Genomic DNA, 15404 nt, shown 5'->3' with positions numbered 1-15404 from the left:
CTTGAACATTTTAATATCAAGAACATGATATTTTCTTTCAACAGCAAGCTTCATGCAGATTTAAAATCCATCTGCAGTATTTGAAAATTGTAAAAGAATGTGTCTTTTAAAATTCTGATATAGTAACAGGATCTATAAGGTTATATACTTTACAAATGATATTTGTCTGAAATAAATATAATCTGCCAAAGTGTATAACCAGCCTATTAAAAAAAGCCACAAGGCAGTATCCACCCAAATATAATGCAAGATCTATATCTTTAAACAGACTGACGTTTTGCTAGATGATTTTTGAGATTTTTATTTTGTTTTATGCACAGCTAGAAAAAAAAACTTTTTCTGTAAAACTCTACCCATTTTCCTACTAACTTAGGTTTTATACAGCAGTCAGTATTGTATAGCAAAGGACATATGAATGAAAGAATGGGTACATTTACAAGCTTTCATCACAGTCCGATTTGATGCAGCTACTTCTCAGTGTCTGCTTCTCTGCAGTTGCATAAATAATTGGCAACTACTGACAACCCATTCAAAGCAAAAGTAGTAAAATCAGTAAAAAAAATCTGGAACATAAGAAGCTTCTTCTACATATTTTGTTCAAATCTCAGTAAGATTTGTAATGGTAAGTTGGAAAATAACTGTTTAATAGGTAGGTTTGAAACTAGACATAAAACCTGAAAGTAGAGTTTGGTAACTCAAAACTTATTTTCTCAACTTATTTTCTCATAAGGCTTAAGGAAGAAGAAACAGTTTCCAAGTTTTTGATTTAAATTCCCTGTCAATCTGAAAATATCTTTCAGTTTAAAAAAAAAAAAAAAAAAGCACCCCCCCCCCCCAAGAAGACGGAATTACATATCTTTCATTATTTACAAGCATCATCTTACCTTACATCTTGCGGCAAGTTCCTTTTCTAGAAGACTTTGGCAGGTATTTTAGTACAGAATTAGTTTCAGCAATACATGCCATTACATCTTCTCTTTCAAATAAACCACTTTTTCCTCTTTTCCTCAGACAAAATATGTGGGCTAAAAGAGCTGCAGCATCTCTGTTCAAGCTGTTTCATGGACACTCAGAGGCTTTCTTTCTACTGTATAAAAGTTAAATCTGAGTAAGGAAGGCATTTTTCCTGTCCTGGAAATCAGTATAATCAAAACCAATGCTGAGCTAATGAGAAATGTTTCTTCCATGTGTTCTGTTTGGCAGAGACTGCAAGTCATATCAAGGAAACACGTGATGTTTATAAATACAATATGGCTGATGTTGTCATAACCTCTCAGTGACAAGAAGAGCATTAAAAAAAGCAGACAGCAAAACAGCAGGAAAGAKGAGATTTGTATCCTTTGGAAGGTCTCTGTCAGATAATACACATATTAGTGTTTTCTTTTTTCTTTTTTTTTTTTTTCTTCTCCAAAGGAAAAAAAAAAGTTTTATAGTAATAAGCTCAGTAAGGCACACGCATGGCAACTTTTATACTAGCATCCTAGTACTAAAATGCATTCACCCACTYTATTGCTTGAATTCTTTTCTAGTGAATACTTTTGCTCTAAATACCTCCATGTAGTTCCAGGCGTTGTGTGTGTGGTTTCTTTTTCAGTCATAGTATGCAAGGAGCAGGTGTAATTTTGACAGCACTTGCAGTTTTCCTTTCATGTTTATTGACATTAAGATCACAAACAATCCAATGAAATACAGTTAAGCATCTCAAAGAAGTTGTATGTATGTTTACATGTATCATAAGAAAACAGAGTGATGAGCCTACATTTGTTATCTCTACATCAGTCCTGTAAACCAGCACTGAATTTCAGGCTCCTTCTATGCTCTAAGTTCTCAGGAGGTTGTTTGAGGAATTTTGATAGTCATAGGGTTGTGGGGTTTTTTTGTTTGTTTGTTTTAAGTTCACAAATTGCATCAGTATGTAATGTATCACAGAGCTAAAATGTTCACAACTTTGTACCCAGACACTCACAGGAGGAAAATGAAAAGTCACTGTTACACAATTTCAGTAATAAAGAGTAGTCAAGGCAACAATTTACCCAGCTTACCAAAAGTCTATCCTTTTGCTGAACAACTAATCTTAACCAATAGATCTCTTCTCTTCTTGGCAGCCCAAACTGCCCATCACTACCAGGAACATCATCATCTTTCTGCCATTATAACTCCCAAAAAAGCAGAATTTCCAGGTGCTCCCACCCGCCCGACTCAGCTCGACTGAACTTGCCCTAATTGCTCTTTCTTGGAGAAAGAGTCTCAAAAAAAGAAATACCTCAAAGTGCACTCAATACAACAACAGCCACAATGAGCATTCTTTGAATATTCTGGCCTCACCCACCCAGCTGAGGTTTGGGATAAAGCACTGACCTGATAAGATCTTACTCAAGTTAGGGAATTAAGCAAAAACATGGTGGGCCTATAACATTTTACAACAAACTGTAACTCTCAGACTTTCTGACAGGTGGTTGGGATGAGAAAGATTGCCAAGCAAAACAGCCACTAGTTTGTTATGAAGTAAAAATTCCCTCCCAATTCTTGAATTGGCAGACAGATGAAGCCCAAAACAAACTACTGCATAAACCAACATTATCAGTATCCAACTGCGCCACCAGAAATGTAGAAAAGTTGCAGTGACAGAAGGGCAAGACTGTAATTTAGCTATTCTTCCCCTCCTAGACACTCAAAAAAAAAAAAAAACAAAAGAAGGAAGATGGGGGGAATTAGGACAGAAGATGTGTTACGCACATAGAGCAGGGGAAACATTGCTGCTTCCCAAAGCTTCAAGTCATCAGTAAAGCACCATGGGTTTGCAGCAAAAGAGATGGAAGAGGGACGTGCCACATCCAAAGAATTTCAATTCAACAACACACAAAAACCTGCTCTGTTCTTTCATGTCACCTATACATTGTATCCATACAACACCACTAGATGTGAGAAAAGAAGCAACTTGAACCCTGCACTTAGTAAATCTAAGTCTTTTCCTCTTTGAATTTATGCAAATCACAAAATGTTAATTCAGCTGGTAAGATGACCAGGATAGCGGTATACATCAATTTGCACTAGATTTTAAAACATGCCTGATAGAATAAAAAGATCATCCAAACTTCAACTTTTGGGCATGAGACAACATTATGTCAAAAGAAAGTTTTGTGGCACAGAGAGTCAGAAAGAGCTAATAGGCATTAGACTCCAGCAAAGGAGTAAGAAAATAAAATACAGCAATATGAAGATATATTTTTCCAAAGAAAACAGCTGCTACAGATTTTCAGTGTCCATTTTGGGACCAGAATAATAAAAAAGGAAAAATACAAACATAAATATTCAGTGAGACAGCATTATGTGTCTACCTCTTGCTTGAACAGCCTTCAAAATGGCACACCTGTCAAGCAAACCAYGCTCTTAAAGATGTAAATGGCCAAGGGACAGTATCAGTAAGCAAATAAGGCACTGAGAAGGACTTCAAGAGAAACTTTTCTTTAGAACTTATTTATATCCCAAGAAAAAGCTCTTTTCTTACTCGCAATCCATTCAGAGAATGCATGAAACTGAAAGAAGGCAAAGAAAATCAGAATTAAGGGACATGAAAAGTGAGCAGTTAGATAGGACATCTGAATGTACAGATCCCACATTCCTATCACACATTCTGAGTCTTCTTGTCCATATGGTTAATACTTCAAGTGTTACTGCCAAATCTTATACAGGTCTCACATCTGTTTAGCAGTTAAAATGGGTGTCCAAGCTGGCAGCTAACATTATTTTCTGAGATTACTTTGGGTCTGTTACATGGAAATGATTATAAATCACAAGAAAGCAAACAGTAGAAAAATCTGTAAAGGCCAAACTTCTTCAAACCTCAAAAAAAAAAGTTCTAACTCACACATGGCAGCTGATACAACATTCAATATCACTATGGAAAAATGTACTTACAACTGCTAATTCTTGATATTCTAAATACCATTCTTTAAACTGATCTGACAATAAGCTGCTTATCTGTAGGTTTTTTGAAACAGTTCATCCTGCGGCTGTGCACAGCAGTCACATTAGTTACTCTGCTTCCCATAATAGTGAATTTAGCACTCAATATTCGCATCACGTGAACTGGAAGAAAACCAATTTACCCAATGCAAAGATGCACACATAGGAAAGGAAGAACAGGAAGCAAAGTGTTTCACACAGTCCAATTTTTTGGGTACCATGCAATACTAGTGCATAAGATATACTTTTCTCATTTTATACTTTTATACCCTTTTTCATCTGTTTTCCTGAGGAAAGAGGCATAGGTAATCACACTACCCACAGATGGGTCTCTTCCCCAAGCTAATAAGTTGTGAATCTGCAGGCCAATTTCAACTAGATTTAATCAAAAATCACTGATATATTACCTTCCTATAAATTTTGTCAACATTGGAAATTTGCTAGAATACCCTATAGTAATTTTGTTGAATTCAGGAAAAGTGGTAGTGTGTGTTCAGGCTTTTTGGACTCCAGAGGGTCAGCACTGGAGAGAATGTTACTACAGTCCTCTATTTCGGGATTTTTTTTAAACTCAACTTCAGTTATGATCTGAGCATTAGTATACAACCCAACCAGAAGACACAGATCCTTAGAAAAACGGGTTGAATTACTTCTGGTACTCAAGAAATCACTTGTTTCCATGCTCATAACTTGGAGGTGCAGAAGTTTATAAAGATTAAAGGGAAGACTTTCTGCATGTTTCTCCATAGCGCCTGTATAAATACCCTGGCTCTGACATCACCTCCCAGACCAGAAAGACCAAAATTTACCAATGCAGGCTGGACCAAGTSAGAAAATAACTGTTTTGTTGGATGTGCAGAATTTGGAAATGGTCTCTCTGTTACTTCAGTGGAGCAAAGTACAACATTTTCCCGGGACACCGCCACTTCTGCGGGGGACATCACCTTGTCACCCTAATAGTTGGGTTCTGGTCAAACAGAGACAGTTCAGTCATAATCAGGGAGTGTAAGTGAGCAATTGCAGCATTGATCTCTGATCCCTCGTACAACAGAGCATTTTAACACAAGTAATACAAATCATTACAGTTTTCACACAGAAGCAAAACCTGCGTTCAAAACAACTTTGTTAGGCAAATACCTGGAATGGGGCCAATGAAGTAATCTTTACCTCTGAATATAGGAACACATTAGCTAACCATATCTAAAAGCAGGTCCAGAGCACACAGTTAAAGCCACAGTAGGTAGAGTCAGCATCCACCGCACATGGAACAAGAACAGCGCAGGTCTAACTTTATAAAGCCACAGTAACATTACTGTAGGAGTTAACATCATTATGTGCAGTGATAGCATGTCATGCCTTTGAATATGAACGAAAGGAGATACACTTAGTTACTGCTACAGGAATGTAACTAGAATTGAAGAATTTCAGGACCTTAAAGAAAGACACTAAAAACAATCGCATCAGCCCTTTGAAGCACATCTATTTGCCCTCTCTTGTTGAGTGTGCAGTAGTGTGCATAATCAAGTAACTTGATTTCTGACCTATCAAAAGGACCACTTTATAACTGAAGTACCTAAATGGGAGACGGTTGAGAATAGTGCCTGTAAATAAACTACTGCAATCGTACTAAAATAATGATGCCCTAAACTGTTGAAATGGCAAAAGTACTTACATGAAATATTAGTAATAAAGCAGTGTGACATGCAAGGAATTGATAGTGAGACCAAGAAGCAAATGCACAGTTAAGCAAATCACTTCAYAGGACTCTTAGCATGGTTGAATCAGCCTTGGAGCATGCACAAAAATCAYGGAGCAGCATTCCCCTCCGGCCCCGCTGGGTTAGGCTGACTGTACCATTCCTGGGGAGTGTCCTGGGATGGGTGGGCAGCAGAGGAGGCCGTGTAACCTCACCGCCACCATGGCCCACCGCACCAGGAGCACTGTGCACCATGGCAGGAGAGGTGCTGCACAGCCACTTCTCCTGCCCGCCCAAAAACAAGCAGCACCCAGCCATGCTTCCCTGAGATTATAGTCCAGTGAAAGATAGGAATAGTGACAATGACAAAAGGAATACCTTTCAAAAGCCTTTGCTCTAATTTCTCAGTACAAAACATTCACTTGAACAATGTATTTGTACTAATGTATTTGTATTTTTGATAGAGGTAGAAAATTTTAGGAAAAGACAAAACCATTTACACTGTGACAGGTGTTTATCAGTATTTCTTGCCTGAAACAGCCATTTACAAAGTGTTTCAATGGACTTCAAGCTAGCTACAACTGCTCAGCTACTGCAAACTGCAGTCCATTCTGCACCGTTGCTAGAGTGAAACAACATCATGCTGTACTTTACCCCCCATAAAGGGTTTGGAGACATGAAATAAGCAGCTGTATAAACTCTTAACACAACCTGTGTCCTTAAATAAGTAATTAAGGACTATGATTTGATTCACATGCTTTAATGTTAGTAAACAAGAACAAAAAAGAATTAATGCTCAGGGCAAGTATTTGGAAAAAAAAAACAGTTAATAAACAGATTACAGTGAGCACTATCAATTCCTCTACTGTATACATGTCACATATACACCCCAGACTTTATGAACTGGTGTGTTTGCATTACAGATATGAACTTAAACATTTAACTTCAGAACTGGAGGAAAGAGGAGTAAAAACGCAACTCTAGTACTTACCCTTATGTCTCCATTTACAGCTCTGGAAGCATGATTAAATGCATGTGCAGGATCTTTGTTGTAAACTTTAAGGAAAGATCGGTCTTGAATACTCCTGGAATCAAAAGAATCAGCAATGATAACAGATGAAGGTATTTTATTTACTTTGTTGCCCTAAAGTTTCAGGTAACAGATGAACATAATAGGGCTGCAGCTGACCTATAAGAAAAACCTAAATGCCATAACTTAGACACACACAAACAAACAAAACCATACTTTGATTCTCTTTCCCATGGGAAGTATCATTGCTTCACTGCAACTCCACACCCACAAAAATTAGATAGTGCTAAGTTTCTTTCAAGATCCTGCCATAGAGTGAAAACACTTTGAAGACAATACAGCTTCAATATTTACAAGGTACTCAAAAGGATTTAGTTAATATTTACATGTTTTACTGTGTACCCAACCCACATGAATTTTTGCTATTCTAAGCAGCAAGAATATCAAAAGAAAAACAGTCTTTCTAACTGCAAGTATTCTTGAGGCAATTCTAATTAACAGTTTGTTCACAAACCTGAAAAAAAAAAATCTGTAAAAGCTAAAAATTCAGCAGCAAGCAAACCCATCCTCTAAACTTTATCTACACAAAGGTGGKTTTTTTTTAAAAAAAAAGGGAATTATAACAACAAAAAACAGATAATAGTTTTGATGAAAGCTACCACAGAAATGGTTTGGATGAAAAGCGCTAGGAGATCTTTTTCTTTTTCTGTTAAATTGGGACAAAAAACTTTGTCATTTATTAGTCCATTTCTAAACTATTAGATTTATGAAAGCATTAGATGACAGAAGTTTTCTATTTTGTTTCTAAACCTACCTTGCAAAAATTTTATGGCTTAGAAATTTGCACCAAGTCCTGCCGATTCCTTGTTCAAATGTAATCAGTAACAAAGCCTTCAATTTAAACTCACTTGCATCCTTTCAAAACTGCGTTTCCTTTCATTTCACACTGATGATCTCTAGAGAATTTACACATGTGACTAAATTCCTTTCTTCCAGGTGCAGCTACAAGCTCAGTGAACTGATCTTAATCACTGGGATTATCAATTAAAAATGAAGAAAAGGATTCTTGGGCAGGTCTAATTTCTTTCTTATAATGTGTATATTACAATCAGTGATTGCTTTGAATGGGTAGCTAGTCAGGACTTGTGCTGCTGTTGTAGATGTCAAGTAGTTATTAAAGAAACCCCATAGCTTAAGCGACAGATCAGTGCCGACTGTTTAAGAACTGCAGGGCTGATGAGAAGTTTGGTTTTTATGAGTGTTTACTTGTAGAACGCATAGGAAAATAGCTACCTTGTGGCAAGTTCAAGTTCTTACATTATTTATGGTAACATAAACCATTTTCCATCTTACAAACGTGACACTTCTGCCTTGAGACCTGCACCGAGAGTCTCAGTTACAGTTTTATGCCTCAGACTTGGAAATGTATTCTTTTTGATACAAAGCAAACTCTCTCATTTTTAGCTCAAGAATGGCTTATTGTTCATTTAAATTTTATCTGCTACCTTTCTCTCTTTTCATTGATGACTCCGAGATGGTACCTCAACTAGCTGAAGTTTGTTTTAAAAGCGTTCTCCATAAATATTTCTTGTAGAAACATGACACTTTAAGGTGAAGCATTGTTGTAAGGCAAAGCAGCAAAATACTAGGCATTTGATCTCCAAAATGAATTCTGTTTCACCTCATGTTGCTATTCTAAGATAAACATTACTGATAGCAGGTATATATTACTGTACTTTCATTATTATTATTATTTGCATTAATGTAGCTCTCAGATGCCCTTGGCATGTTCAAAGGCCTCACTGATCCATGTGCTGGATAAACACCCCCAGAACACAATCTCTTCGCCAGCTTACAAGACGAATGCAAGACACAAGACACAACATCAGAAAGATAAGAGAACAAAAAGAAACAAAAAGACCATACTCCCTCTAGCCTGATGAGCAATAAGCAGATGCTGGCGCCACTGCCATGTTTGCAGTCAGCAGCACAACAGCGGGAGCGCGGGACTGGAAGGAGAGCGATGCAGTGGCTTTGCAGATGTTTGTGGAGGACTCCTTCCAAGTGTGTTAGAGGGCTTCCTGGGAGAGAGCGTGGAGGCACTTGTTTACAAATTAAAGACATGTACAATGAAGGTTAGCATTATGAGCTAAGTGGAAGCAGATGGCACTTGGTACTGAACAAGAAAAGAAAAGTAGGGCTGAAGTGGGCTTGGAGGGGCTCCTCATAGTGAAGACAAGTAGTTTATATTTAATGAGCTAGAGACAATACAGCCAGAGGACAAATGAAAAAAAATACATCTCTGCTTGTCAAACAAAGAGAATGATCTTTGTTGCTTCATTTGAATGGGTAAGAGTAAACAAGATCACCTGTGTCAAGTTCAGAGAAAAAAATGTTGCAGCAGTTGCTATTAAAATGCTGATGAATTAGCTGAGTGTTTTAGCTATGTGGTGGGAAAGGAAAAAGTTGCATTGGAGGGATGTTATGCAGAAAAAATCTGAAATCTACTCCAGATGCAGAGCCCTGAAAGAGGTTTAGGATAATAACCAGATTATGGACTTAATTAGCAAGATAGTGCCTTTTTCCCAGTAATTTAAAAAAAGGTGGGGTGTGGAGGGAGTGTGATGGCCTAATGAAGGAGAACACAAGCTGAGTTGAAACTAATGGTCCATGAGACTATGTTAGAAGAGAAGATCAAGATTTTAGCTTGGACAGAAGAGGTAGGATCCATGTCCTCCAGCTACAGACATTAACAGGGTAGACATCAAGAACTGAGATAGGTTCTCTCATATGTACGACTTATCAGACAATTTTATAGGATGAATCACAACCAGCTCAAAAGGTGAATGCAGAAATCTGTATTTAAAATTGCTGAAATTTTAGATTGCTCAGATTTCAGGGGTCAGATAGGAGGGATAGAAAAATAAATGGGAAAGTCACTCAGGTAGATACTATAATTCAACTAATGTTTAGGGGTAAGATGAGGAAGACACAGATACAGACAGAGAAGGAGAATGAGGACAGAACCCTGAAAAAAAATGCAACAGAAAATGATTGTTTGAGAAGAGGACCCTTGAGAAGAGGTTGGAAATGGGTCTAGAACAGGGTTAGAAGAGTAAAACTCCAGATGACTGTCAAAGTGATTGTACAGTGCAAGAGAGGAAAGTGATGGGGTGGAAGCTGGGAATATAAGCTGTGTGCAGGGAGTTTTGTTGGGAGGCACAGAAACATGTTTGCAATGTAAGGACAGGAGCAATAATAGAGCAATAAGTTAACGAAAAGAAAAAGTAGGGGATGGGAGGCAAAAAGGAGCATGAGGCAGCCTCAAGAGGAGGTGGTGAGCTTAAAAGATCTGACCAAAACATCTATGGATGGAAACACCAGGGAAGAGTTGGCAAGCAAGGGATTGAAAAATTGTACTTCTTTTCATCTGTTTTCTAAGTGGAGACACTGGCAAGATCTTGTGAAGAATAAGAAACAGAGAAATGGAGAACGGGCTGTGAAAATCAGTCAAAGGTGATGAAAACACAGCTGGTACTGCAGGCTTTGGACTCCATTAAGCTGCAATTGCTGAGGTTCCTTTAGCTAGGAGGGTGGCAGAACTGGAGGAAGGAATTATGTTACAGAAGAAGTCAGCTCAATCTTGTAGACCATTTCTAGAAAAAATCACAATACAGCTATAGGAGCAGAGGAAGCAGATGCTGGGAGCAAGCCAGGCCTGAGGTTGGCAGTGATGTCTGTAATGCGAACAAGGGGGAAAAAAAGATAGTTGGTGGTGTGGTATAAAGATAATCAGCACCTACATTCTTGGTTGCAGGGAGGAGATGAAGGCATAAACTGGCCATGTGAAAATCAGGGAAAGATTGAGGGATAAAGGGAGAGAGCGAGCTCATGGGCTAGATGATGGTTAGCAATAAGGGAAGCAGCAACAAAGTTGTAACCCCTACCTTCACTTAATCACTTGATTTGATCTAGTGAATTGTATGTTTGATGTATAAAAAAGTTGAATGTAGGCACATGATGAATGATGATGCAAAAAATCAGACAGGCCTTAATGTAGGCATGGCTGATGACAAGACACTGGATACAGTGTGAGGAAAGCAGAACCAAAGAGAGAAAGGGGGGCACAGTGTTGACCAAAAGACCAGACAGAAGGATGAGGGAGCTTGAAGTTGCAAGACCGGAAAAGCTTCAACTTGTTCTTCCCTTCAACTACAGTGTGATAAGGAGAAGCACTGAGCAAAGGGACCTCTACAAGAAACAGGGCAGCAGTGGAAAGTACACTTCTGTTCACATCACTTCCACACAAAAGTGGTCAACTGGCTGAGAGGAAACACCTTTTCTTTTTTCTCCTTCATCCTCTTACACTACTCTGCCATTCTATCATGTAACTCCTTACAAAAAGGAGAGCACAAGAGCCTCCCATATTTGCCTGCACAGTTTTATAGAGGATAACATGCCTGAGGTGTGCCTGAGGTGCTGCATGATTTGGGACTTTCTGGAGCCCTGAGAACCTGATCCTTCTACTTTAAGAACAGAGACATCAGGATTGAAGCAACATGGTTAATTAAGCAGTGCAATCCCACAAAACAAAGGACAGAGAGATGCACCCAGATGTTAGCCAGATCATTTGTTGACCAAGCTCTGAATGAAGGAAAGTGTCTGCAATCAGTTGCTGCATCCTGACATAAATTAGGAAGGTGGTGGAAGTGGTGCAGCAGCGGTCACCAGTCCCAGATCTGTATGAGATTGTTGGCAGTGTTAGATGGTGGATAATTGGCACTGTTACAAGGACACCAGTAACACTCATATCTGTAACTTCAGGCTCACACAGATCAGGCTTTGCTCTGCCAGCAGGGAAAAAGACCATTTTTTCTGTAAATGTTTATTTTGTGTTTAGTATTTTAAATATTTACATCTCAGTTAAAATTCAATAAAATATTAAATATGTGTACCTGCATGTATTATATGAATATTTCAACAAGGTACACCATTCATCTATGATTTGTGCAACAGATGTAGCACCTATAGCTTGAGGCAATGACAAGCCAAACCTCCTATATTATTCAAATACCACTGAACATGCCTTTATGTATCAAGCCACTATCTATTAGATACTTATCGACCCCACTCCTTTTTATTCCATTAATACACTACAAAAAAGAAACCCCAAACCCAACAGCTGTAATTCCATTTTTACTTACCTCACATCACACAATTCATAGTATATGTTTCTGCTCTCGTCCTTGATGTAAATGGCCACACTAGGTGATTCCAGCATTTTCATTGTCAGCTGCTGGGGGAAGGCACTTACAAAAAGGGCACGAATTGTGTCTGTGCTTGTGATTTCATTTGGCATCCTCAACTGCTTTGTTTCATCTCCATACTGAAGATATAAAACACCTACAAGCAAAATATAATAGCAAATTACATATTTTTAAGTGCACAGAACTGATCTGAGCTCCAAAATCCATATGGAACACAGATTGAGACCACACTAAGTAAATAAAAGGGAGCTCACACTCCTTACTTATAAGCCATACAAAATTTTCCTTTTTCAAAACAATATTAGAATATAAAAAAGGAGCGCAGAACATTGATATAGTTGTACTTTAATAAATATGCTTGTTCCAGTACTGCACTTTGTTGAGAACCCTATTTTTACTGTTCTTCAGTTAGATAAATCAAAAGTTTATCTTAAGAAGGCTAATGGAAAACCTCAGACAAAGTCTGGTCTATAGTGGAAGGTGCTGGTAAATCATAAGGTGTTTTTCTAAAGCTATTGAGGAAAAAATTCATCCTCTTATATCAGCTAGTTTCCCTTAAATATAAATTTTGTATTTTAGTCCCTTGCTTACCTAACAAAACACAAAAGAACAGCTTTCAATTTTAGCACGCACAATTTTGTATTCACAATTCAATTTGCTGGCAGTGTAATGTATAAAGCCCTAAGTGAAACTCCTAACAGGAGTAAAACTGAGATCTCACACACAAGGGAGAGCAATTTCAGATCCTTCCAGTTTCAGAGCAGTGTTAATAGTCATCCCTAGCACTCAGGGAGAAACATCAGTAATCTTAGATGCTGAATTGAAAAATGTGGACATTCTTCTACATTAAAGACAAAAAGAAGATCATTCTGATATAGCTAATTCTATTTTCAGGGGATGAGAGGCTGTGAGATCCTGGATAATGGAAAAACATGGAAAATGCAGACTGTGGATTCAGCGAGGCCTCCGCTTCCACCATGCCTGTGTTGGCCCTGTCAGGGCTACGCTGACTCCTGCGTCACCAGCAGGTATCTGTACTACAATGGACCTTCCTGTACGCTTCAGGGCAACTCGTTAGCTTTGCTACAGCCCAGTCCTGCACCATAGCAAGCTACGAAGCCCTCCCAGGACTTGAAGCACTGAGGAGTGTGATCCAGACCCACCTCAGTGGGCAGCAGAAGTCATATTGGATCTGACAGGGTTGAATAACTCTGGCTTCTACAGACCACCTAAAGGTCTCCTCATGAGGATCACTCACGTGCTGGTGAGAAGGCTCAGTAGGACCTGCACAAGCAGGTGCTAATTTTCCTGTTAGTAAATAAGCACTAATAAGTCCAGCTGAGCCTAGGTATCTAGTCCATATCCATGGCACATGTCCTGACTAAGCACTGATAGTTTAGAGCACACTGTTCTCTTTCTGAATTATCTCAGGTATCTTTATACAGCACTGCACTGTGCTAGGAGGGAACACCTCTACTCCCTTGCTTTCTGCAAAAGATAGAGCAGGTAGAGCTTCTGCTGTGGTTGGAGCCTCAGCCTGAGCGAGAAGGACAGCCACATGATTTAGCTCCTTTCAACACACAAGCCAGGTCTTTAGTGTCAAAAGACACTAAAATTGCAGCTCTTACACATTGCAGAAGCTTAACAGCCCAGAATGAAATGGAAGGAAAAAATGCAGAAAAAAAAATATATATACACTGAAGGCTGTAACCAGCTAACTGAGATTTACAGCTAAATATTTTGTAAATGGCTCGAAAGCTATCTAGCCATTGGAAGGTATTTGGAGGAGGAACAGAATATCAGAGCTATTCAAGAACTGGTGATTATGGAAACTTCTATACTGAATTCACTGCAGCTTACGTAGATACAAGCAGGACGGTTTTACATCAGCCAGTTTGGATGCTGCTACAGATGTAATGGCAGAAGCACAGCATTCAGAATAAACTAACTGCTAAAGTCTTCACTAAATCTTCATACAGGCTTTGGAGCCCAAGCAGAGTTCTRTGTTGCCAGGCCTTTGTGTCCACCAATAACCCACATGGCTAGGCTAAAACTAGGCAGAGTACTTCACACAAACTGAATTCACCACAATAATTGCAGTGTGGGTGCACCATATGCTGTTCTCTCATGGCCAGTATAACCAGGAAGGCTGGGAACACAAGTTCTTCAGTGCTGTGACCATCAGCTGTAAGCAAGCAGCAAGTTACAAAACTTGGATGGTGACTCAGTGATTATCACTCCAAAGTCATCAGCAATGGGATGGGGAGGTTATAGACCTGAGATACAAACGCTGAGCAAAGGCAATGGGAAAAGCTAAGGTACTAGAATACAAAGAAAATAAGCAAAAAGAACAGAAGACATTTTAATCTAGGATGAGCTCTCTTTCCCCTTAGTCTTTAGTATTTTTGTCACTATGTTGTCAATAATTGCTACAGAGAAATGAACACATACTTAGGCAGATGTTCCTACAATCAGTGGGTAGATAATTGTGCTTGGACCTAGGGAAGGAAGATGATGTTAATTTTTATGAATACTAAGCAGACTACTCAACATTACCTACCCATTATTCAATATTAGGTTGCTTTTATAAAGTGGAGCTGTTAACATCATTTTCCTAGTATTATCAAGAGCTGATACTTTTTCTCTCCTTACAATTGCAGTCAGATTCTTTATGAATCCTACTGCAAACCTGCATTTTCCTTTGGCTGAAAATTCTTTTTCAGACTGAAAAGTCACTAGCTTTATTTCAAAGGTTCAGGAGAATTTTTCTGAAAATTTTTTTTTTGATGCCAATATTTCATGAGCTATTAGACTATTCTTTCATTTTAATTTGAGATACCATTTATTTCTTTATGCTTTTCTAGATACAAATGGCTCGTTAGTGCCCATTCAAATATTCTATGCAGTTAAACATTCTTTGGATTTCAGAAACTAGCTATATTTCAGAAAATATTTAAGTACACGTGTTTTTAATGATTGTTCTTAATTCACTGTTATAAGAGGTGAATAAGTTTATTCACTTTTGATGATAGCTTTCAACTTAGGAACAACATAAGGAACCTTCTGTATGAACCTTCAATGAACCTTCCGGAAACTTTCTTGGAGTAAATGGCAAAAAACTATTTTTTGGCTAAAAATACAGACTTCATGTGAGCTTTGCAGGTGTGTGTGATTATTTTTTCTGCTTAGTTTAAAAGTAATCACAGAATGTATAAAATGCTGGTTTTGAGTTTCAGGCCACTGAAAACATTCTGAGTATTGAGCTGGTGGAACCATTATCACAAAAATGGCAGAGTTGAAAAAGCTTCCCCATTCACAAGTCTGAATTATTCCAGAATAGTCTAGACTTTGCCTGTCCCCAAATACTTCCATAAACTATTGATCCAAAACTAAATTAGAGTTGTCTTTGGTCTTTGATTTTCAAACTAAATGTGCATGTTATCCG

At 38.3% G+C, this 15404-nt stretch overlaps 1 protein-coding gene across 2 annotated transcripts in view; it reads right to left on the bottom strand.

Moving 5' to 3' along the window:
* Nucleotides 1-15404, bottom strand: part of KIAA1217 (KIAA1217 ortholog) — a 187240-nt gene that overhangs the window by 70190 nt on the left and 101646 nt on the right. For both annotated transcript variants that reach the window (XM_026065772.1, XM_026065771.1), the window contains exons 4-5: nucleotides 11897-12095; nucleotides 6654-6747 (exon numbers count right to left, since the gene is read on the bottom strand). In XM_026065772.1, the coding sequence (XP_025921557.1) occupies nucleotides 6654-6747; nucleotides 11897-12095 (293 nt within the window). The remainder of the gene's footprint in view (nucleotides 1-6653; nucleotides 6748-11896; nucleotides 12096-15404) is intronic.

This window comes from Apteryx rowi, unplaced genomic scaffold, assembly GCF_003343035.1.
Source record: "Apteryx rowi isolate R43461 unplaced genomic scaffold, aptRow1 scaffold_231, whole genome shotgun sequence".
NCBI lineage: Eukaryota > Metazoa > Chordata > Aves > Apterygiformes > Apterygidae > Apteryx > Apteryx rowi.
This window is presented reverse-complemented; position numbering and strand designations above follow the sequence as displayed.